This window comes from Oryx dammah, unplaced genomic scaffold, assembly GCF_014754425.2.
Source record: "Oryx dammah isolate SB20612 unplaced genomic scaffold, SCBI_Odam_1.1 HiC_scaffold_12, whole genome shotgun sequence".
NCBI classification, from domain to species: domain Eukaryota; kingdom Metazoa; phylum Chordata; class Mammalia; order Artiodactyla; family Bovidae; genus Oryx; species Oryx dammah.
Genome location: NW_024070196.1, coordinates 39295025 through 39318790, shown reverse-complemented (window position 1 = coordinate 39318790; position 23766 = coordinate 39295025). Strand labels below are relative to the sequence as shown.

Genomic DNA, 23766 nt, shown 5'->3' with positions numbered 1-23766 from the left:
TCATCCCCATCTTGCTACTAGCTAATGTTTGGGAACAGCCAAGAACCTAAAAGGATTTTAGGAATCTGCCAGCAAACCACTTAATACAATTTATTTTTTCCTATGTAATCACTGATATTCATCCTTTGCTTTTATTATATTTTTATTAATAATTACACTTAGCACTGACATTTGTGAGAGTCCATACATAACGTGTCAAAATTGCACACTACTGCTTGGTACAAAGAGTTTTGTAAATCATACCAGTTATTGTTTATTGTAGGAAAAGCCTTATTATTCAGAAATTTTCCTCACGCTTAGCTGAAATCTGCCTCTCTATAATCTTAGTTTAGGCTTCTTAAAGGTTCTAGATAGCTCTTAAAGCAGCACAATTAAATATTCATATGTCAAAGAATAAATTCTTCCTTCCTTTCCAACAGATTTTCTCCAACCTCTGTAGTTTTTCCTCTGAGGAAGGGAGAAGAAAAAAAAATGACCGTAGGATAGTGGATAAGTAAAATAAATGATATTAGAAACGTAGTTTCTATTTTATCTCCTTCCAAACTGCTAACTGTGTAATCTTATACACTTTATTTTTCTGTGAAAGATGAATACATTATTTTATTGTTTCCCTTGGGTTTTGACCAAGCTTAATTAAATGTTTGTAAAGCACTTGGAGATCTATGGATAAGCACTGTAGATATTATAAATAAATAAATGCATATTAATCCTAAATGTGGTTAATAATTACTGAGAAGAGTAGATCATTTTTCTCAACTTCATCGTAATTAAAAGGTAATACTTTAGGTGAAAAAAGTATAAGTGAATATGTTGGTACATTAAGAGATTTCTTTTTTTTTTTTTTTTTAATTAAGAGATTTCTTGATGTGTATGTTATCTCTATCTTTTGGGTCATTGTTACTGATGTGGCTCAGTGGTAAAGAATCCGCCTGCCAGTACAAGAGACATAGGAGACGTGGGTTCATGGGTTCAATCCTGGGTCAGGAAGAGCCCCTAGAGAAGGAAATGGCAACCTACTCCAGTATTCTTGCCTGGAAAATTCTATGGACAGAGGAGCTCGGCAGGCCACAGCTCATGGAGTCCCAAAGAGTCAGACATGACTAAGCATGCACACACACAGACATCCTCAACACAGGCAGAAAGTTGTTATGTGGTCCCTTTTCAGTAGCTGAATCTACTGAGTGCTATTTGCTAAACCTTGATGGTTAAGAAATAGGGTAAGTATAACTAAATTCAGCCTACATGTGATTTTTTTCTTATTTGTGTAAAATCTGTAATACTGCGTTTTCTTAAACCTTCATGTTTTCTGTTTGGCATATCATAACCTGGTGTAATTAAATTTCTGTGTACAAGGTAGTATGGATAGTAGAATTTCAGCACTGCCATCGTGTGTTTTTCAAAATGTGGAGGTTGTAGGCGTGGAGCCAGCTTGGGAGAGAAATCACAGCAGTCTTAGCACAAAAAAGCATCCAGTGTCTGAGGATGTGTGATTCTGACTTCATCTACCAGGGTCCCCGATGGGCTTAGTTTCCTCCTTAGGAGAAGTGACAGGTTTTTCCGCCAGAACGAGCAATGTAAAACTTTCTTCCTAAGGTTGGCTGCCATCAGCATGGCGGTTATTTGACATAATCTTGGAGAGGGGCTTCTGTCATCTGAACCTGTGGGACATGGCTAGATGGTGAACATCGTGTGACTTGATCATTTAGTTCTTGAGTTGCCATTGACTTTCTGTGTGTGTGTGTGTGTGTGTGTGTGTGTGTGTGTAGTAGTAGTAGTAGTAGTAGTAGTGGTAGTAATAGTAGTAGTAAAATACACATAACGTTTAAATTGATCATTTTAACCATTTTTAAGTGTACAGTTCAGTAGCATTAAGTACATTCACCTTGTTATGCAACCATAATCATCCATTTCTAGAATGCTTTCCTCTTACTAAACGGAAACTCTGTACCCATCAAACATAACTCCTCATTTCTCCCTTCTCCCAGCCCCTCACAACAACCATTCTCCTTTCTGACTATGAAGTTAATTATTCTGGGTGCTTCATATAAGTGGAATCATACAGTGTTTGTCTTTATGTGACTAAATTATTTGCTTAGCATAGTATCTTCAAGGTTTATCCTTGCTGTAGCTTATGAAGAATCTTGGTCTTTTTAAGACTGAATATCCCATCGTATGTATAAATTATGCCATACTTTATATATACATTCATTCATAGGTGGACACTTGGTTTGCTTCTAGCTTTTACTTTTTTTCTTTCAAGGTTTTATTTTTTTAGAGCCGTTTTAGGTTTACAGAAAAATTGAGAAAAAGGTACAGAGATTTCACAGGTATCTCTTCCCCCATGGATCATAGTCTTACTCACCAGAATGGTACATCCTTTTTTAAAACCAAGGATGAGCCTACCATATTCATGCAAAGTCCTTAGCTTACCTTAGGGTTCAATCCTGATGTTGTGCAGATGGGTTAGGACAAATGTATAGCGAGACACATATCCATCATTTTAATATTATACAGAGTATTTTCTCTGTCCTAAAAGTCTCCTCTCTGTCCTAAAAGTCTTCTTTGCACCACCTCTTCATTCTAGCTGCACCTCATCACTCCCACCTGCAACCCCTGATCTTTTACTATCTCTGTAGTTTTGCCTTTTGCAGAATGTCATATAGTTGGACTGCACGTACTCTTTTGAGATTGGCTACTTTCACTTAGTAATATGCACTTAATGTTTCTCTATGTCATTTCATGGCTTCATAGCTGGTTGCTTTTTCGTGTTGAATAATATTTCGTTATCTTGACATACTATAGTTTATACATTTATCTATTAAAGGACATCTTGATGTGGTTTCCAAGCTTTGGCACTTATGAATAATAGCTTAAATACCTGTGTGCAGGTTTCCATGTGGATGTATGTCTTCCACTGCTTTGGCGTATATCAAGAACTGGGTTGCTGGATTGTCAGATAGAACCATGTTTAGTTTTGTTAGAAACCACACTGCCTTCCAAAGTGGTGTACCATTTTGCCTTCCTATCAACAGTGAGTCAGAGTTCCTGCTGTTCCATCTCCTCACCAGCGGAGGTGCTGTTAGCAGTGTTCTGGATTTTGCTCATCCTAATAGGCGTGTAGCAGTATCTCATGGTTGTTTTGATTTACATTTCCCTGATAATATAAGATGTAGATCATCTTTTCATGACCTTATTGCCATGTGTACATCTTGATGAGGTTTCTATTAAGGCCTTTGGCCCATTTAAAAATCAAATTTTATGTTATTGTTGAGTTTTAAGAGTCCTTTATACATTTTGGACAAGTCCTTTATCAGATGTCTTTTGCAAATATTTTTCCCCAGTCTGTGGCTTGTCTTCTAGTTCTCTTAATACTGTCTTTTTAAAGAGCCAAAGTTTTTAATTTCATGGAAGTCCAGCTTATCTTATTATTTCTTTCATGGATCATGTCTTGGGTGTTGAGGTTAAAAAGGCAGTAGTGTACTCAGGGTCATTTCTTCCTGTCTTGTAGGAGTTTTACAGTTTTGCATTTTGCATTTAGGTCTGTGTTCCATTTTGAGTTAATTTTTGTAGATAGTGTAAGGCCTGTTTGTAGATTATTATTATTATGTTGCGTGTGGATGTCTATTTGTTCCAGCACCATTTGTTGAAGAGACTGTCTTTGGTCTATTGCATTGCCTTTTCTCCTTTGTCAAATATCAACACTGACTACTTTTAAGTAGTTTATTTGTCTGTTATAGAAAGATATTGGTATTTGGTAGAGACTGGTTTACAGGATCAAATATGATCTTGTCAGTGTCCATTCCTAGTCACTGAGGATTTCATTCATTCAAAAACCGTGTAGCATGCTGTGCACTGCAATACCAGGGGCACAGAGGCAAGCATGATGCCAGTCCTCATAGACAAGGGCGTGTAGCAGGGTAAGCACATACTAACTGCTCAAATAATTAAGTGTAAAGTCACAGCATGGCAGGGAAGTGATCCACAATATGATGGTAAACTTGAGGGCGTTTCACCCGGGTGTTGTGAGGGGTGGAGTAGGAGTCAGTCCGGATAGAGAGGTCAAGGCAGAGGAAATAGGGTGCAAAAAGGTCCTCTTCCTCTTCAAGGAAGCAGTGGGAAGCCATGGGTTTTCTTGATGTGGAAAAGGGGGCTCAGTGGATTCAGGTGAAATGACCAGATTTTAGTCTTTAAAATATCTCAGATGTCATTTGTTAAACTGGTTGAGTGGATTAAGTTAGAACTGAACCCAGGGAGTTTCCTCAGGAGGCTTCTGCAGTTTTCCAGGCAAAAAAAAAATGACTGGAGTGCGATGATAGTGATGGAGAGGAAGAGAAGTCTGAGTTTTCGAGAGAACGTCATTACTGGGATATCGTGGTGGATTGGATGTGGAGCGCGTGTTAAGGGTGACTTGCCGATGTCTCAGTCGTGTCTCAGGACCGTGGTGGTCCTCCGTCAAGAGGGCAGTGGGATGAGGGATGGTGGAACCAAAGCAGGTGATTCCCTGAGAGGTCCGGTTTTGAAGTGGGGAAGCCATCAGACAGTAGTAGCCTGGTAACCTCAGGAGAATGCGGGATCTCGGCAGGATTTCTAGGTTTGGTTTTGCTTTTGAGATGGGATAGACCTGGCTGGTTCAAAAGTCAGTGTGGAGAACCTCTCGTGGTGAGAGAGAGGTTGAGTATATGTGGGAGAGAAGGGGTAATGGATAATATAAGAAGTCTGTGAATGGGGCGTATCTTGGGGAGAGGGATCCAAAATAGAGATGTGGGGGGACCGGCTGCCTTCACGTGTGAGGGGAGGAAAGAAGATAAGCGCTGTGGGTGTGGCTTTGGTAGGGAGAGAGGGAAACAGGAGTCAGCAGGCACCAGCAGCTCCAAACTCAGCTGTTCCAGTGGCTAGATGTTCCCTATTTATTTTCTGTTATATACTCCATTTATGGGTAGAGGTGACTGTGAGAAATGGACCCGGGCTTCCAGATTAAGATGTCCACTATAATGCTTTCTTTTCACATAACCTACTTACCTGGGTGGAGTTCAGAGTCTGTGGCAGAATAATACAACCTTATTAAATTTCAACCTTCTGCCTCTAAGGTTTTTGTTTTTTTTTAATCCTGAGCAGGTTTATTTTGATATTATTTGCAAGGTACTATATGTGTTTGTGTGCGCGCGCGCATGTGTATGGGTGTTTGTGAAAAATCACATCTTCTAAATTTATACAGAGCTTGCATTTTGTGAATTTTTGGTGATTTCCTATAGCACAGCGATATTTGAGGGTGGGGAAAGTGGTCACATCCATTCTTGTTTCTTCACCTTGGTGAAAAAAATCATATTTTAGTTCAAAGCTATTCAAGTAAGTCCTTGCTCTGCCTTCCCACTCTGTCTTCAGTGATATTATTTGGAGTCAGCAATCAATGGATTCCACCCCTCTGAGACTTGCTTAACCTACAGCTGCTGATACAACACAGGCAAGAGCACGTTACTTTATCTGAATTGTCCATCGCTACCTTAATGAGTGAAATGGTTAAGGAGAGGAGGGGGCGAGCCTTAAGGAACGTGTGTACCGTTTGAGCTGAATATTTCAGTGTATATAGGGGAGGGAGGGCGAGAGAGAAATCCACTTACATCACTAGAACTGCATTGACTGTGAGCCTTGCAGGTTAAGAGACAGACTCCAGTGTCTTGCTTTCTGCAGGAAGCAGCAATGCCGCCTGTTTCCTAAGAGGAATTTTTTATTTAGAAAAGGAAGCTTTCTCTCTACCCAGGAAATGGCTTTCCTTGTGCGTTGCTATGCCAACTGCCTGCAGCCATGGTCCTCCAAAGTAAGCACAATAATGTAATTATATTGGTGTATTGCATTCAGACTCCTGCTTCTCTAGACTGTGTGTGTGTGTGCATGTGCCGTGTTTCTGTTAGTGACTCTCTTGCTGGCAGTCATGGTTGTGTTGAGTGTGAGGGACAGACATCATTAGATCAAATGTCCATCAGTGTCATGCCGCTGAGATTAATTGTGCAAACTTGGTTAGTGGAGTGGGACAGAGATCACTGGCCACTGCTCCGTCAGCATCACTGGCAGCCAGGGAGGAGGTCCCGATTCACACGCTCTGCCCTGGTTCTTTCTTTCTTCCTCTTTCTTCTTTTTTCCATGGTCGGAGGGGTCCGTACATGTGATTGCAAATGAGACAAGAGTATTAACAATGCTTGGCTGAATGCTGGAGACTGGTTCCTCCACCACCCTAATATCATTCTGTAGGAAGCCTTTTGGAGGAGAGTCTGTGTGCAGTCAGCCATTTTAGCTTTTTTTTTTTTTTTTTTTTTCTTTCCTTCTTTTCTTTTGCCTCTTGTTCTTCAGTCTCAGAAATGATCTTGCTCTTGGGGAAGACTGAAAGCTGGATAAGGTTTCCTGGGTCGCGCCATAGCTTGAGATGGTTAGAGTTTCTGTGTTATAAAAATGGAGACCAGCAGGGTCGGGCAGATCCCTTTTCTGGTCCGCAAGTGTGAGGGTTTTCAGCTCACCGGTAGTGAGACTTGAGGCTGCAGCTGACTCTCCTCCTCCTCCCTTTTTTTTTTTTTTTTTTCTTGCTTTCTGTTTCTTTTTTCTTTTAATTCATTGCTGTCAAGGGTGACTTGCCGTCCATGAGAGACTGTTGCATGATGTGTAAATTCAGCCCAGCATATGTTTCTTCGTTATGAAACCACTAGCAATCCCAGCTAACCATGGAGTTATGGGCCAGCAGGAGAAGCATTCAGTAAGTACCTCAGATGCTGCTTGTGCTTCCATCGCACGTCATAGAGAACGGCTTTAAAATGGGGATGATCACTGCTTCTCTTTGAGGGGCGGCAGGGCTTTTAGAGGGTATGACATTCTGCTTGGAGGAGGGAGGGTAAGTTACAGCTGGCTTGTTCTTCCAATTTTATTGTGATTAAAAAAAAATTTTTTGTAAGCCAAGACCAGTAGTCCACTTAAAGCAAGATCACGAACATTGGTAGATGTTGGATGGCTGCTTTTTATAATCAGAAATTAAAGCTTGATAATTCAGCTTTAACTTAATACTTGAATAGCTTCTTAAAATATTTGGATAGTTGAATTTCATGAGAGATCACAAAAAGGTTATTGGAAACAGGCGTCTGTAGTACGGAATTCACATGTAGGCTTGGGGGAGGGAGGAGAGCTTTGGCTATTGATTTGGCAATAAAACGATCAGTGAGACTCATCTGACTTCTTAATGTGTATTAACAGGTGATGAGAACACAGGGTTCTTTTTAATGCCACGAGTGTTGCTTCTTTATAATTGATCCCATGAGTCAGCCCTGCATTTGTCATGCTGAAATCCCACAGGCAGCTACTGCTGTTTGCGAGAAACACTTTTCTCTGGTTAATCCCAAGTCCCAGCCTCCTGCTCCAGGAATGCAAGTTCTCACTTTGCTGCCTTCATATCACCATGTTGGAAGTTTGCTGCCATCACACTGATTCATATGTGTGTAAATATGTATATTTAACTGTCCCGAATGAAAATGCATATATTTAGGCAGCTTATATAGTCATTAGTCTAAATATTTTTAAAACATCTATTCTTATATCCTGGCATCTGGTGAATATTCTACTAGGGTATAGGAATTATCTTTTATGTATACTAAAATGGTTGAGATGTTAAACTTTGAAAATGGAGATAAATCACTGAGGCTTTGAAAATGTATAGACAGAAGGCCATGAATTAGAATGTTTAGATGCCTGGATTTGTTTGTCTAATTTGGTTTTGTTCACCATCATGAACAACATTATTAACTAACTCTGAGAGGCTTTCTGGGACGCTGCAAGTGCAGTCCCAGGGTGGAAGTCACGGATGTTCCCGGGCTGCGGCCGTGTTGGAAGCGTGTTATGATGCAGGGCTTGGAGCCCAGCCCCACTGTAATGAGATCCTTGTGGTACCTCGCTAATTAAATCTCTTCGGATCAGATCCAAAAAAAGACCAGCCTTATACTTAATTTCACTAATAAGAAATGTTGTTATAGAGAAGTTCCACTCTGGTTAGATTTTATTAGCAGGGCCTCTGACATGAAGCTCCTTTGCACTCTGGAGTTTTCCAGGGACCAGTAAGCACGATCCTTAAACAGCACCTGAGGAACTTAGAAGCAAAGTTCAAATCACAGGCTCCTTGTTTACCTTTTTCATTGGTCCTTTCTCAGAATGGAGAGATGGGGTTACTGAAATTAATAATAATATAATTATTTTTTATTTTATTTTGTTTTGTCTGTGCTGGGTCTTCACTGAGGTGTGTGGTCTTCTGTAGCGGAGGCGGTCAGGCTCTCTAGTTGGCATGTGGGCTTAGTTGCTCCACAGCATATGGCATCTTAGTTCCCTGACCAGGGATCGAACCCTCCTTCCCTGCAATGGAAGACAGATTCTTTACCACTGAACCATCAGGGAAGTCCCACTGAACCATCAGGGAAGTCCTAATAATAATATGAGCAGAGAAAATTGTTAAAGTATTTACTGGTGGGGAAGGAAAAAGTTATGACTACATTTGTGAAAATGTTCAACCACTCAAACAGTGCATAGAGGGCCTGTTCCCAAAAGCATATTTATTTCCTGACAAGTGCTTTATGTTTTACTAAATTCCAGGGTAATGCTTTGATAAAAGTAGCCCTAGCCATGAGATTTCTGTGAGTCAAGTGCTGTCTAGAAAATATGTCAGTGGTGTCTCCTACGACACTTTTGTGACAGATTGAAGTCCTGGAGTTCTCTGTCCAGAGCAGCCTCTGGGGCGGGGTTGTCAGGGTCTTGCTACCTGATCCTCGTTGATGAGGGCTTTGGTTATCTAGGCTCTGCTGGTTAATGAGCAGACTTTTAAAATTTGAATGTTTGCAGGAGTTGAAACAGGAGAATCTTTTAAGATTTTAATTTTGTGCAGGAGTTGAACAGGGGAATAACTTTCCAGCTCTCACATAGTAGGTGACTCAGGAAATAGCTGTTGAGCAAATGTGAGTGGGACGCCTCTCTTTGCCCTGTGAGGTTTTATGAGCTTTCACGAGGATAATGTCAGAGCTAATTTTAAATGAGTAAAACTTAGTAATGTCAAAAGTAACTTCCATTTTTTGCCTCTTCAAAAAGTTTGTGGCTGTTAAGTGGCTTTGTTTCTTTGACTTCAGAAGGGAGTGAGATGCTGAAAGGGAAACACCATTACACTGGGGAATTTTTTGCTACAGCTGTGGCTGAGCCCAAGGAGTAAACTCAATTTTTGTATCTTGTAAGAATCTTTAGGATCTTAGGGGCTTTTGATTCTTGCCCCGTCCTGCTTTGTGTGTCATCTCAGCTGCTGACACTTCACAGGTGCACATTAAACACTGTCGAATTTCTCATGTGTATGAGTTTGGGGGCCTCATTTAACCCTTTACACTAGTGTATCTTATATGTGTTGCCAACTCTCCTCACCGGTCCTCTCCACCTGGCCAGGCGTGAATACTGAGGTGAACACCTGGGCGTCACCAAGTCCTTGCCTACATCTGGGCTCTCTTCTCACCACCTCGTGCTCACTCTCCAGGGGAGCATTGTGACCTGAGGAATTTTGACAATAAGAGATTATTAGCATTTTAAAATGTATGATAAAACCGCATTTCCAATAGACTATTATGGGACACTAGGGGTACAGGCTGTTAATAGATGTTATATGAGAAAAGCTTCACAGGCTTAGTAAGTTGGGGGAGACCTAGGGGTGACATGTGAGGGGTTGTTACTATGTTTACCAGCTGTTCTGCCTTCCACCTGCCTTTTCACCCACTTAGGATGAACTAGCAAGAGGCGGGAGGAGGGCTCCTTAAGTGTGCTTTTGAAAGTTGTGCCCTATAGAGTGACTTAGAAACTTTGTACATTTTTTTAAATGAGTCAGTTAAAATAAGTCAGCTTGATACTACTGAACTGATCATCTGTTTTCCAGTTGCACTTTTTGGTAGAATTATTGATACGTGTAGTGCTCTGTACTTACAGTAAGTGAGACTTCAGTTGTGATTAAATGATACTTTAAAAAAAGTGGCTGATATAAGAAAATGCCTACTTAACTGCAGGGAATAAACAGTGATGGCTGTCATTTATTGAGCACTTGTATGACAGGCACAATACCACATGCCCTGACTTTATTTTTATAACAACCCTCTAAAGAGAGGTTTATTATCACCCTTTTAGATATGCTGAAAATGAGCATTAGAAAGATTAAAAGAATACTTTTCCTCAGGACTAGTAAGTGGGGGAGCATCACTGGAGCCCAGGTGTGTCTGATTTCACAGCCCTGCTTTACCCACCACTCTGTCTTGCTTCTCTTTCTAGGGCCCAGTTTAATCTAAATCAGTTGTGTGGACTGTGTACTTATCAGAACTGGTGTGAACTATTGGAATACACAACTTAAAAAAAATGCTTGCTTTCCCCCTGCTACTCCTGTTTCTCCTGGTATGTGTGACATTCCAAGTTCATATATTATGATCAAAATTATCTTACAAACTTTTAAAACCATAGTTTTGTAAAACTATTTGACAGATAATACTACTTCTGTCAACCCATCACAGAAGGACAAACACTGTATGATTCCACTTATAGGAGGTCTCTAGACCAGTCAGATTCATAGAAATAAAAAGTAGAATGGTGGTTTTACAGGTTGGAGGAGGGGGAAGTGGAGACTACTTCTTGTGGGTATGGAATTTCACTTTGGGAAAATGAGAGAGTTCTAGAGGTGGATGTTGGTGACAGTTGCCCAGCATTGTGAGTGTACTTGATGCCTCAGAACTGTACACTTCCAGGTGGTTAAAATGGTTAATTTTATGCTTTCTATATATCACCATAATAAAAGAAAATTAAAATGTTTAAAAAAATAGTGCTTTGGTGTCTTTCGATGTTGTCTTGAGGCTGGAGTTGGGATGATCAGGAGCAGTTATCATTTGGCCCGATTCCTTTTCCTCCTGCTCTTCTGTGTTTCGTCCTGTTGGTTAGGACCAAACAGTTTTAATTGCTGTTTAACTCTTTCAGCATAAACTTGATGCCTCAACTTCTGCTTCCTTTGTAACTTCTGACGGCCTGCCCCTGGCTCCCTGTGCTCCAGGGGCAGCCCTGACCTGGCTGTTCCACAGCCCCATTTCTGCTCATGACCATCTCTCTGAAGTCCACACTGGCCCTGACTCATCTGTAGCCACAAGTCATCATTTTATGAGCCTAAGTTCCTACTGGTCACCAAGACCCTCTGTAATCTACCTTCTCTAACTAAGGAGCACATTTTCCCCTCACCTGCACTTTTTTCATTTAGGACAAGATGCTCTGATTACAGACACTAAGGGCTCATTTTCTTTGCTCACTTCTCAGCCTGCAGTGCTGTGTGCTTGACTTTCATTTGCTCCTTGCTTCTATTCATCTCTGCTTCCTCTGAATAATTTAGTGGCACTTAATATGTGATTCTTAATTTTATTAATTTTTGTAATTGGTTTGGTCTTTACAGTTAGATGAGACATTGTATCTTGAGTGAATTATCCACCTTCCTGGTACCAGGTGTGAAGGATACAGTTGGAATGAAAATCAGTTTATCAACTGTTGAGAATATAGAATAGAGAAGCTTTTCTAGGATGGAAGAGTCACAAGTGAGGCTTCCAAGGATATGAGGAATTAGGAGGTTATGAGAAAAACAATGAGATCATCACTGTTGGAATGGATTATGTCAGGGAGAATAGGGCAATACAGGTGGCAGAGGAAGGTGTTAACCTGACAAATTAATGGCTGTAATATGAAGGTCCAGCAAAGGAGTTAACCAACCACCTCTTTTCTGACTCCCAACTCTCTGTCTTTAACTAGAAAAGATCTAAGAAAACTTAATTTTTAAAAAATTGCTTTTATCCTACCATGACAGTCTGACCTTGTCTATAAACACTGGGTAGTGTCTTTTTAATATAATTTTACTGATGCATTTTCCTAAGCGGTGTGGAAGATAGTGCTGAGATTAATCATAGCTGTTAGACTATGCCTCTTTTGGGTTAAGATTCCACCTCTTCTTTATCTGATCTTCATTTTGTCTATTATGACAGATATATTTCCTGAGATGAAATAAACTTATCTCTTGGGGGAGGTTTTCCACTGTGCTAGCTCACAGAGGCCTGAGAGGAAGCAATATCCTATTGTTTTATTCAAGGACAAGGTCATCTTGTCTTGGATTTGGGCCAAGAAACCCTGGCAACAAATAATAGATCTTTTTACCCTGTTAGAAGTAAAGAAATATATTGTAGGGACTTGCCAGTGCGTTGTATACACTGCTTATATGGGTAAGATTGAAGAAAGCTCTGTCCCATTGTAGGACGTGTTAAAGAAAAATCCTTACTTTTGGTCAAAAGAAGAAGGATACTTTCCACCTTTGCTTTTAAATATTGTTTAGTAACGACCCATTTAAGTACAGACTACATAAAAATAAAACCAATTAAGATTAGTAGAAAAGAGAATTCTCAGAATGCATATTTTTAGAATATCAATTACTTCTTTAATCATGATAAAATAAAAACTATAGTTTTAATTTCTCATTTAAAATATCATATTTTATATGTTTGAAATGTTGGTATTTAAGCCAAAGTAAATACTCTGTAAATTTGGTCATATAGATATAATTGGAGAAGGAAATGGCAACCCACTCCAGTATTCTTGGCTACAGAATCCTGTGCACAGAGGAGCCTGGTGGGCTGCTGTCGGTGAGGTCGCACAGAGTCGGGCATGAATGAAGCAACTTAGCATGCATGCGTGCATTTGAGAAGGAAATGGCAATCCACTCCAGTGTTCTTGCCTGGAGAATCCCAGGGACAGAGGAGCCTGGTGGGCTGCTGTCTATGGGGTCGCACAGAGTCAGGCACAACTGAAACGACTTAGCAGCAGCAGCAGCATATATAATTATCCGTGAACTATGACCTGAAATTTCTTTAGTCCTTGATTTTAGGCTTGACCATACTCTTAAATATTTTATTCAGGTAATCTGTTTAAGAATCCTTCTAAGAGTGATGACTCAAGTTTTCTTTTTCCTGTGCTTAATAGTCATTTAAAAATTATTTTTATTTAATTTAAATCCTTGATGAAGAACGTTTTAATGCTTACTTTATGTTGTTGTTTAGTCACTAAGTCGTTTCCGACTCTTTTGTGACCTCGTGGACTGTAGCCCACCAGCCTTCTCTGTCCATGGAATTTTCCCTGGCAAGAATGCTGGAGTGGGTTATCATTTCCTTCTCCAGGGGATCTTCCCAACCCAAGGATTGAACCCACGTCCCCTGCAGGTGGGTTCTTTACCTCTGAACCACCAGGGAAGCCCTTACTTTATGTATCTAGTGAAAAAAGTAACTTATGTATGTAGCAGTCTTTTCAAAACTTTTCCTACTAAAAGCAAATGACCACTTTATCATTATCCATGTATTTTATTTGGATTATGATTTAGTTATGAACTTAAAAAAATAAGATTTTAAAAACAAAGGGAAATGAGTGTCTGAAAAGAGAAATACCTGTGAGAAAAAGTGGGGTGCAAGCGTATGTGTGTGTGTGATTTAAATGAAAGTCAGTGTCCTCCAGGTCTCTGTTAATTTCTTTGTTCTAAGATCTTTGCTCTCTATGACCTCCTTATTTTTCTTCACCATTAAGACATGGTCTTTATTTTTGGAGACCTGACACATGCTTGTGATTGTTTCCATGTACAGTATTAAAATGCCAGGACTATTAGTACTACCTTAGGTGTTACACAGAATGGGTTAAGTAAAATTGTCTATTTTGGGGAACATAGGTGGGAAGCATGTTCAGAAACACACAGGAGACCATAAACGCACATTTACACACTCAAGCACGTAGAGAAATGATGTAAGAGAGCTCCCCCCATAAAGTATCCTGTCCTTCTGCAGACCATAGCACACACTGGCCTCTCAGACCCGTGGTCCCTGGCCCTCCCTTTCCTGCTGGTCTGGAAACACCCTGGCCACATAGAACGGGCCAGTTGTCAGCCTCCGCCATTTCTGTTTGTTGACCAAACCTCTGGAATGGGTCTTTTTAAAAAAAATCTTTATTTACTTTTGGCTGTATCGAGTTTTCGTTGCTGCGCGCAATCTTCTTTCTAGTTGTGGCGTGTGGGGGTCTTAGTTCTCTGACCAGGGATCAAACACATGTCCCCTGCATTGGAAGGCAGACTCCTTTTTTTTTTTTTTTTTACTTTTTGTGTTGAGTTATAACTGATTAACCATGTTGTGGCAGTTTGAGGTAAACATTGGAGGGACTCAGCCATATGTATACATGTGTCTGTTCTCTCCCACACTCCCCTCCCATCCAGGCTGCCACATAACATTAAGCAGAGTTCTCTGTGCTCTACAGTAGATCCTTGTTGGTTATCCATTTTAAATATAGCAATGTGTACATGTCCATCCCACACTCCCTACCTATCCCATCTCCTTATCCTGGAAGGCAGATTCTTAACCACTGGACCATCAGGAAAGTCCCTAGTATGGATCTTTTATGTAAATTATTCTGTGTTCTCTGTGTCTCATATCTGTATCTATCTATCTATACTATATATAGAGTGTACATGAAATATAAGGATATGCATTTGTATATGCTCAGTTACGCAGTTGTGTCCGACTCTGTGTGACCCCATGGACTATAGCCCACCAACCTCCTCTGTCCATGGGATTTTTCAGGCAAGAATTCTGGAATGGGTTACCATTTCCTCCTCTAAGGGATCTTCCCGATCTAGGGATCGAACTAGTGTTTCCTGTGTCTCCTATATTGCAGGCAGATCCTTAACCCACTGAGCCATCAGAGAAGCCATATATAACAATGGATTTTATTTTTTTGTACAGTTTGTGATATGTCATATTTGCACAGTTTATCCACCAACCTCCAGTGTTTCTTCTGTACTTTAAGTCATTGTGCAAATATCCCCACATGCTACACATCTCCTCATTTTGTATCAGTATACCATGCCCTCTTCATCACCTATACTACATATTCATTATAAAGGCTGTTCTCAGAGCCATTGTGGGCATGGACTCAATTTACAATATTTGATCACTAAAGTGCCAATCTGAAAAACACTTTTGAACTACTAAGGTACATATTCTTAGTGAACTATGGAGAAGTATGTTACTGGTTTATAATATTGACTTGGTTTGATTGTAAAGTAAAGCATACCCCCATATGCATGCATATATGTTATTTCATGCATGTGTGTGTGTTTATGTAAATATGATTGATCCAAAATTTATGTGTAATTTACATATGTATAAAAAGCTTAGAATTCTGTAAGTTTTTTGGCAGAGGCTAATTTTCAGGGCATGGCAGAGGATGAGATGGCTAGATAGCATCACTGACTCAATGACATGAATTTTAGCAAATTCTAGGAGATAGAAGAGGACAGGGAAGCCTGGTGTGCTGCAGTCCATGGGGTCTAAAGAGTTGGGCACGACTTAGCAACTGTAACAATAACAATTTTCAGGGATATCTGAAAATGTGTGTGATCTTCTGTGATAACCATTTTATTTTCTTATAGCTCTGTTTTGAAGTGAAGTTTGCTCTGTCATGTCTGACTCTTTGCGATCCCATGGACTTTACAGTCCATGGAATTCTCTAGGCCAGAATACTGGAGTCGGTAGCCTTTCTTTTCTCCAGGGGATCCTCCCAACCCAGGGATTCAACCCAGGGATCAAACCCAGGTCTCCCACATTGCAGGGGCTTTCCTCATAGCTTATTTGGTAAAGAATCCTCATGCATTGCAGGAGACCTTGGTTCAATTCCTGGGTCGGGAGAAAGGATAGGCTACCCATTTCAGTATTCTTGGGCTTCACTTGTGGCTCAGCTGGGAAAGCTCTATTTTAGAGATCTGAAAAATACAGATTAAGATGGGAGCCCCTTATTATGGATTATCTCCAGTAGGTCAACATTTCTCTAATTTTAACAGTGTATACCATCATGCCTTTGATAAGAGACAGTGAAATATGGCTATAGAAAAGGTATATAATTATAATCTTTTGATTGTCTCTCTTCTCTAAGAATAAAAAGAATGGGTTCAACCTAACAATTTTACTCTTTTAAGTATTTTTAATAAGTGAAGTCACTCTTTTTTTCAGTTTTCTCAGTAATTAAGAAAACTTTGGGGTTAAGTGGGAGTGTTATGCTGTGTAGTATTTCTGAGTTTTCTGGAACTGAGGAGTTCACAGTACCTTTAATATTAGTGAAAAAGATTGCCTAGGGATGTCAGTAAGAATTCAGAAGGATTTTATAGTTACTGGGCTACAGTGGCTGGGTTAGTAGGGCAGGGTGCAGGGTTTGCAGAAATTGAGAGATGGGTACAATTTACATGTTAGGTTTCCAGTAATTGAGAATGTCATGGATTAAATTAATTTTTTCTTTATGGCTAACTAGACTTATTTGTTTTCTTTTCTTCATTTTTAAATGGCAATTTAAAAATGTGAATTTTTTATAATACCTTCATACTAACATATAAGGCCTCCTATTTTTTATTGATCACTTCCCTGGTGGCTCAGATGGCAAAGAATCTGCCTGCTCTGTGGAAAACCTGGGTTCGATCCCTGGGTGGGGAAGATCCTCTGGAAAAGTGGGTGGCAGTATTCTTTCCTAGAGAATTCCATGGACAGAGGAGCCTGGTGAGCTACTGTCCATGGGGTTGCAAAGAGTCAGACACAACTGGGCAACTAACGCACATACATACACGTGTTTCTTATTGAAAACTTCCATTTGTGGAAGTAATCAAATGTCAAAATCATACTACTTTATTTATTTATTTTGATCATGCCATGCAGCATAAGGAATCTTTTTATTTTTTATTTTTTATTTTACTTTACAGTTCTGTATTGGTTTTGCCATACATTGACATGAATCCACCAGGGGTGTACATGCGTTCCCAAACATGAACCCCCCTCCCACCCCCCTCCCCACAACATTTCTCTGGGTCATCCCTGCGTACCAGCCCCAAGCATGCCATATCCTGCATCGGACATAGACTGGCAATTCGATTCTTACATGATATTATACATGTTTCAATGCCATTCTCCCAAGTCATCTCATCCTCTCCCTCTCCCACTGAGTCCAAAAGTCCGTTATACACATCTGTGTCTCTTTTGCTGTCCTGCTTACAGGGTCATCATTGCCATCTTTCTAAATTCCATATATATGTGTTAGTATACTGTATTGGTGTTTTTCTTTCTGGCTTACTTCACTCTGTATAATCGGCTCCAGTTTCATCCATCTCATTAGAACTGATTCAAATGTATTCTTTTTAACGGCTGAGTAATACTCCATTGTATATATGTACCACAGCTTTCTTATCCATTCATCTGCTGATGGACATCTAGGTTGTTTCCATGTCCTGGCTATTATAAACAGTGCTGCGATGAACATTGGGGTACATGTGTCTCTTTCAATTCTGGTTTCCTCAGTGTGTATGCCCAGCAGTGGGATTGCTGGGTCATAAGGCAGTTCTATTTGCAATTTTTTAAGGAATCTCCACACTGTTCTCCATAGTGGCTGTACTAGTTTGCATTCCCACCAACAGTGTAGGAGGGTTCCCTTCTCTCCACACCCTCTCCAGCATTTGTTGCTTGCAGATTTTTGGATCGCAGACATTCTGACTGGTGTGAAGTGGTACCTCATTGTGGTTTTGATTTGCATTTCTCTGATAATGAGTGATGTTGAGCATCTTTTCATGTGTTTGTTAGCCATCCGTATGTCTTCTTTGGAGAAATGTCTATTTAGTTCTTTGGCCCATTTTTTGATTGGGTCGTTTATTTTTCTGGAAATGAGCTGCAGGAGTTGCTTGTATATTTTTGAGATTAGTTGTTTGTCATTTGCTTCATTTGCTATTATTTTCTCCCATTCGGAAGGAATCTTAGTTACCCAATCAGGGATCAAACCCACACCTCCTGCCTTTGAAGTGCAGGATTGTAATCACTGGATTGCCAGGGAAGTCCCCAGATCATATCCCAGATCAGCTTTAGGGATAACATTTACCCAAAAGTGAAAATGAAAGTCTCTCAGTTGTGTCTGACTCTTTGCAACCCCATGGACTGTAGCCTGCCAGGCTCCTCTGTCCATGGGGATTCTCTAGGTAAGAGTACTGAAGTGGGTTGCCATTCCCTTCTCCAGTGGATCTTCCCAACCCAAGGATCGAACCTAGGTCTCCCACATTGCAGAGGGATTGTTTACCAGCTGAGCCAACAGGGAAGCAACATTTACCCAAATACAAAAATAATTTTAAACCATTTTATTTACAAGAGGTATCCTTCGAATAGATACACTAAATTTTACTGCTTGTTTTGTCTTGTGTTATGGCTGTTTAGGTGGTAGTTTGGTCTGTGGTTTGTCGCTTGTTTTTTTCGTAATTTATAATTAAAAAATACATAGCTATACATATGCTTATTAAAGAGAAATAGAAAACAGATAAAGACGGGAAAAGGATCACCGTTTTACTAACCAGATAAAATCATTGGTAACATTTTGATACATATCTTTGTATTATATATATATATACCTTGTGTGTGTATATATATATAGAGAGAGTACATGCATACAATATATATTGTATACTATATATATATATGGCCAACTTATTTAAGAGACGCATTTTAGCTATTATGAAACTTCTGTCACAATCTGCCTCGTCTGTTTTATAATTTTAAAGTTTGCCATATAATATATATTAATATGTAACATGGCATGTGTGTTGTAGATAATGTAGCATATGAAATATATAGAAATTAAAAATTGAGGGAAACGTTATTTACTTAAGAGCTTCTTTAATTAGTGTTAGAATTCCATTCCAATATGGGAAAAAAAAGAATCCAGCATGATTTTAATAAAGTTTGCTGTAGTCATGCTGCTGCTGCTGCTAAGTCACTTCAGTCGTGTCCGACTCTGTGCGACCCCATAGACAGCAGCCCACCAGGCTCCTCCTTTCCTGGGATTCTCCAGGCAGGAACACTGGAGTGGGTTGCCATTTCCTTCTCCAGTGCATGAAAGTGAAAGTAAAAGTGAAGTCGCTCAGTCGAATCCAACTCTTCGCGACCCTGTGGACTGCAGCCTACCAGGCTCCTCGGCCCATGGGATTTTCCAGGCAAGAGTACTGGAATGGGATGCCATTGCCTTCTCCTGCTGTAGACATACTGTTGTGCTTTTCTTGAAGCTTATGCAAAATTTTAAGATACAAAAGTGTCAAAAGAAAAAGTAAACTTTTAAATAGCTAAAGAAAATATAAACATCCGTGACAATGCTCCTTTCCTCTTCCCATTCCACTGTAGAGTGTGTCTTTTACCACTGAAATTCTGTGTTCCTTTGAGTTGGGCGTGTTTCTAGACTTCTTCTGTTTTATTTTGTCTCTCTCCTCCCCTCAAAATTAACACCCTGATTTATAACTAAGATTTAAAGAATGTCTTTGGTGAACAAGCATCACAAAAGTTGATAGTAGTGCTATTAAATGAAAAGGTTATTCTGTTCTAGAAGAAGAGCTAAAGATAAACTATGCTTCTGCTGCTAAGTCGCTTCAGTTGTGTCTGACTCTGTGTGATCCCATAGATGGCAGCCCACCAGGCTCCCCCATCCCTGGGATTCTCCAGGCAAGAACACTGGAGTGGGTTGCCATTTCCTTCTCCAATGCATGAAAGTGAAAAGTGAAAGTGAAGTCGCTCAGTCGTGTCTGCCTCTTATCGATCCCATGGACAGCAGCCTACCAGGCTCCTCCGTCTGTGGGATTTTCCAGGCAAGAGTATCAGAGTGGGTTGCCATTGCCTTCTCCATAGATAAACTATATGCCTCCCAATTTTTTCTCAGAGCAAGAGAACAGAAGAGGAGAATATAGATTGTAGTTCTCATTTAATAAAAGTGTCTTCAGTATTAGTGGAATAAAGTGTCAAAATAAATTGAGCTCTCATTAAATTAGTAGCTGGTAAGAAGTCTGTATTGATACAAAAGTATGTGGATTAAAAGAAATGCATCCTTATGTAAGAACACCCTTGACTAATACAGCAGCATTCTCAAATCATTGTGAAACATGAACTGTAATGGGAATAAAAAATTACAAAAAGTTACTCACATTATTCTTGTGCTTTGTTTATCTAAGTTTAATTGTGTTTGTTTTGAAATTATATTTCTACTTAATTGTCTTTTGAAAAGAGAAGATTAATAATGAAGCAATGTATTTTGAATGTTTTCTTGTGGGTTTTATCCAGGTTTCTATAAAAATAATTTTAAAATATGGTTTGAAAATCGTGCATCTGGTTGGAGTAGCATATATTTAAATGCTGGGTGAGCAGTTGGGACAGAAAATACATAGGAGAGCCCTGGCGGGACTGTCACATGTGATTCAACTAGACAAAGAAGGAAATAAGACTTTAACTGTGCCACAGACAGGGGTAGGAAACAAGATAAAAGGAAACGGGTGGTGGAAGGGGGAGCTTTTTGCAAGACAAACAGTACACTCAAGCACTGAAGCTTAAGTGTCCATATTCAAGCCAGGAAGAGTGAGTGGACTGGCGTGACTGGTGTGGAGGGGCACCTGGGCAATGTGGGTTGATGCCGGAGAGGCCTCTGAATGTCAGGTCACAGAGCTTTGGCCTAATGCTGTCGACTTACGTAATAATTAAAAAGCCATTCACTGTAGAATATAAGGAAATAAAAGTGTGATGCGGGAACCATTCACTGTAGAATATAAGGAAATAAAAGTGTGATGAGGGATTCCAGAGTCCGTGATTTTGGTTTCTGAAGGCTGGGCTTTGTGTTAGGTCTTCCTTCAGGGTAGCTGGTAGTCCTGCTGTCGGTGTTGATCTGCAGCTAGTTGACCAGTCTTAAGACATTGTGGCTTGGTTCACCTGATTGTCAGTGACCCAGTATTTTCTTCTCAGACTTTTCTGACTGTGAGGTGGATCCCGGTTTCAAAGATGTTAAAATAAGAAAGGAGCTGTGCATCTTATTTATTAATTTCGTTTTGGTGTAGAGAAACTAATTTTATTTTTTGAAAAAATTTTATTGGTTGTTAGTTTCTAATGGGCTTCCCAAGTGGCGCTAGTGGTAAAGAACCCACCTGCCAATGCAGGAGACATAAGAGATACAGGTTTCATCCCTGAGTGGGGAAGATCCCCTGGAGGAGGGTATGGTGACCCAGTCCAGTATTCTTGTCTGGAGAATCCTGTGGGCAGAGGAGCCTGGCGGGCTATGGTCGCTGAGGTCACAAAGAGTTGGACATGACTGAAGCTCTTAGAAACAGGAGCAATTTCTGCCATACAGCAAAGTGAGCCAGCTCTGTGTAGTGTGTATATGTGTGTGTGTGTGTGTGTGTGAGTATTTATATATATAGAGAGAGGAGATTTTATATATATAATCTCTATTTTTTGGATTTCCTCCGCATTCAAGTCACAGAGCACTGAGTAGAGTTCCCTGTGCTATACAGTAGGTTGTCACTAGTCGTCTATTCTATACATAGTATCAATAGTGTATATATGATTGGGATTGACATAAAAGCTATGCATTCTAGAATCTGTGAAATGTACTCTTAGCCCCATTAGTATAACGATGTGCTTAATGTAGCGGTATTTGTGTATTACAATAACGGTAGTGAGCAATAAGCTGTGGAGTTAAATGTACAACACTTGTTTTAGGGAAATGTGTCCTGTGTTTGATCCTGGTTACTTGTGAGCCAGTTCTTAGCCCCTGTCTTAGACTTACTCATAGACGAGTAGCAGGAAAGAGACCTACTGACACTCTTCAGTCTCACAGATGGGAGGCAGGGAATGTGACAGGCAGCTGGAGCCCGCCAGGTGGGTGAGTGTGGACGTGGGAATTACGGGTGTTTCAGGCAGACAGATTTCGGGGATTTCAAGTAGTGCATCAGAGTTGTCCTGATAGGAGAGTGAGAAGCCCAAGGTGAAACATGGTTGGAGATGCCTGCTCCCACATTGGTTTCAATACCATACTCTCATCATTTATAAGATGCTGTTGTTCCTACCTTGGAGGAACTTGAATCCTGAAATACATTGAAATAACTATCCAGGGATCCACTGGAGCTTCCAGAACTTAGCAAGGGGATGGGGGAAGGAAATAGCCCAGAGAAAGTGATGGTATTCCTAGTAACCCACTTATAAACGTAACCAATGTGGAAGATGGAAACTGTAGCCTGACCAGTTGTAAACTTTGCGAAGAAAGTTGCATGAAGAGAAAGGTTAGTAAAAACTGTAGCCTTGTGGTCAGAGCAAGGCTCCAGAGGCCAGGAACCTGAATCTATTGAGATGGCCAAAAAGTTCATTCAGTTAGGGAATACGTTCAATAAAGTTCTTAGTGAAAAATGTGTTTTTTAAAAAATGTTTTACTTAAAACTGAATGAAATTTTGGCCAACCTAGTATATTCTGGCTTCACTACAATTTGTATGAACCTGGCTAAGTTCTTTAGCTTTTCTACTACATGGAATCTTCATTTGTAAACTGGATATAAAGGGTGATGTGAAGATTAGAGGTAAACTCTATAAAATGTTTAGAGTAAAGCATGGCCCATAACCACAATTCTTACATTTTTTTAAAGGTACTGTATATCCAGGAAGTGGGCTTCCCTGGTGGCTCAGATGGTCAAGAATCCACCTGCATTGCAGGAGACCTGGGTTCGATTCCTGGATTGGCGGGATCCCCTGGGGGAAAAAAATGTCAACCCACTCCAGTATTCTTGCCTGGAGAATCCCCATGGACACAGGAGCCTGGTGGGCTACAGTCCATGGGGGTCACAGAGAGTGAGAACCGACTGAGCGACTAAGAATAGTACAGCATCCAGGAAGTAAGGAGAATTGAGTCTGTCGTGCAGGTGATTCAGAGACTGTGTTAGTTTTTCCCTTTGCTTATATGACCTGTCCGTAAGTTGGTTTACTTTATTTTCGCTACAGTTCCATACTCAGAAAGCTACCTTCTGTTTATCAATTCAATATTAGAGTAAAAAAAAAAATAGCAATAATGTCAGTAGCTAAAGTTGAAGGCTTCCTATGTTCTTAGGCAATGTTCTAAATACTTTTCATATATTATCATTTAATCCTCACAACAACGTAATCCTCTTTTTTTATGTAAAGAAATGAAGGCATAGAGAGCTAAAGTGACGTTCCCAAAGTCGCGCAGCTGGTTCATGGTGGAGCCAGTGGCAGTCTTTTCTTGTATGTGCAGACACACACGCTCACACATGTGCGCACATGCAGCTCTAGTTTTGGAAACTCCGTGAAGTACCTAAATTTGCTCCTGTTATGTTATTGCAAGGTTGGACCAATGCTTTGTTTTCTGTATGCCCTGCAGATTATGGTCCTCATCAGAAAGTTTGAGATCAGGTTATTCCTTCCCCTAGATTGAGTTGATTTCCTTTAGTGTAAATTTCAAAATGATTGCATATGCGTGATGTAGTAAGTACCATTCTTACCATAACATCTAGAGTACTTTAATCTTGAAGGAAATAAAAGGAATGCATTTTATCCTCCTTCAAGGTTGACTAGAATCACAAGGATACAATTTTGTATTGAAGAAATTCTCTAATTCTTTACATGGAAGTTTTCTTAATGCAGCTTTTTACAGGAAGGTTACCATGCTTATCTGAGATTTCCCATCTGTATGGTTCTCCAGAGGTCTCTTACATTACTCTCTTTTTAGACTTGAAAATAGAAAAGAATCTGTTTTTTTTACTTACTGTTTGGATGATATGATTGCTCTCTTGTTTCCAGTTAGGTAAGTAATTTATAAGGAGCTCATTTTAGCATATGGCCA

The 23766-nt window shown here is 40.1% G+C and overlaps 1 protein-coding gene across 14 annotated transcripts in view; it reads left to right on the top strand.

The window, feature by feature from the left end:
* Nucleotides 1-23766, top strand: part of RAPGEF2 (Rap guanine nucleotide exchange factor 2) — a 265814-nt gene that overhangs the window by 161842 nt on the left and 80206 nt on the right. For 3 of the 14 annotated variants that reach the window (XM_040250581.1, XM_040250580.1, XM_040250579.1), the window contains exon 1: nt 1811-6742. The exons of the other annotated variants lie outside the window; for them this stretch is intronic. In XM_040250581.1, coding sequence (XP_040106515.1) covers nt 6683-6742 — 60 coding nt within the window. In that variant the 5' untranslated portion in view covers nt 1811-6682. Of the gene's footprint in view, nt 1-1810; nt 6743-23766 lie in introns of those variants that run through there. 14 annotated transcript variants of the gene reach the window in all.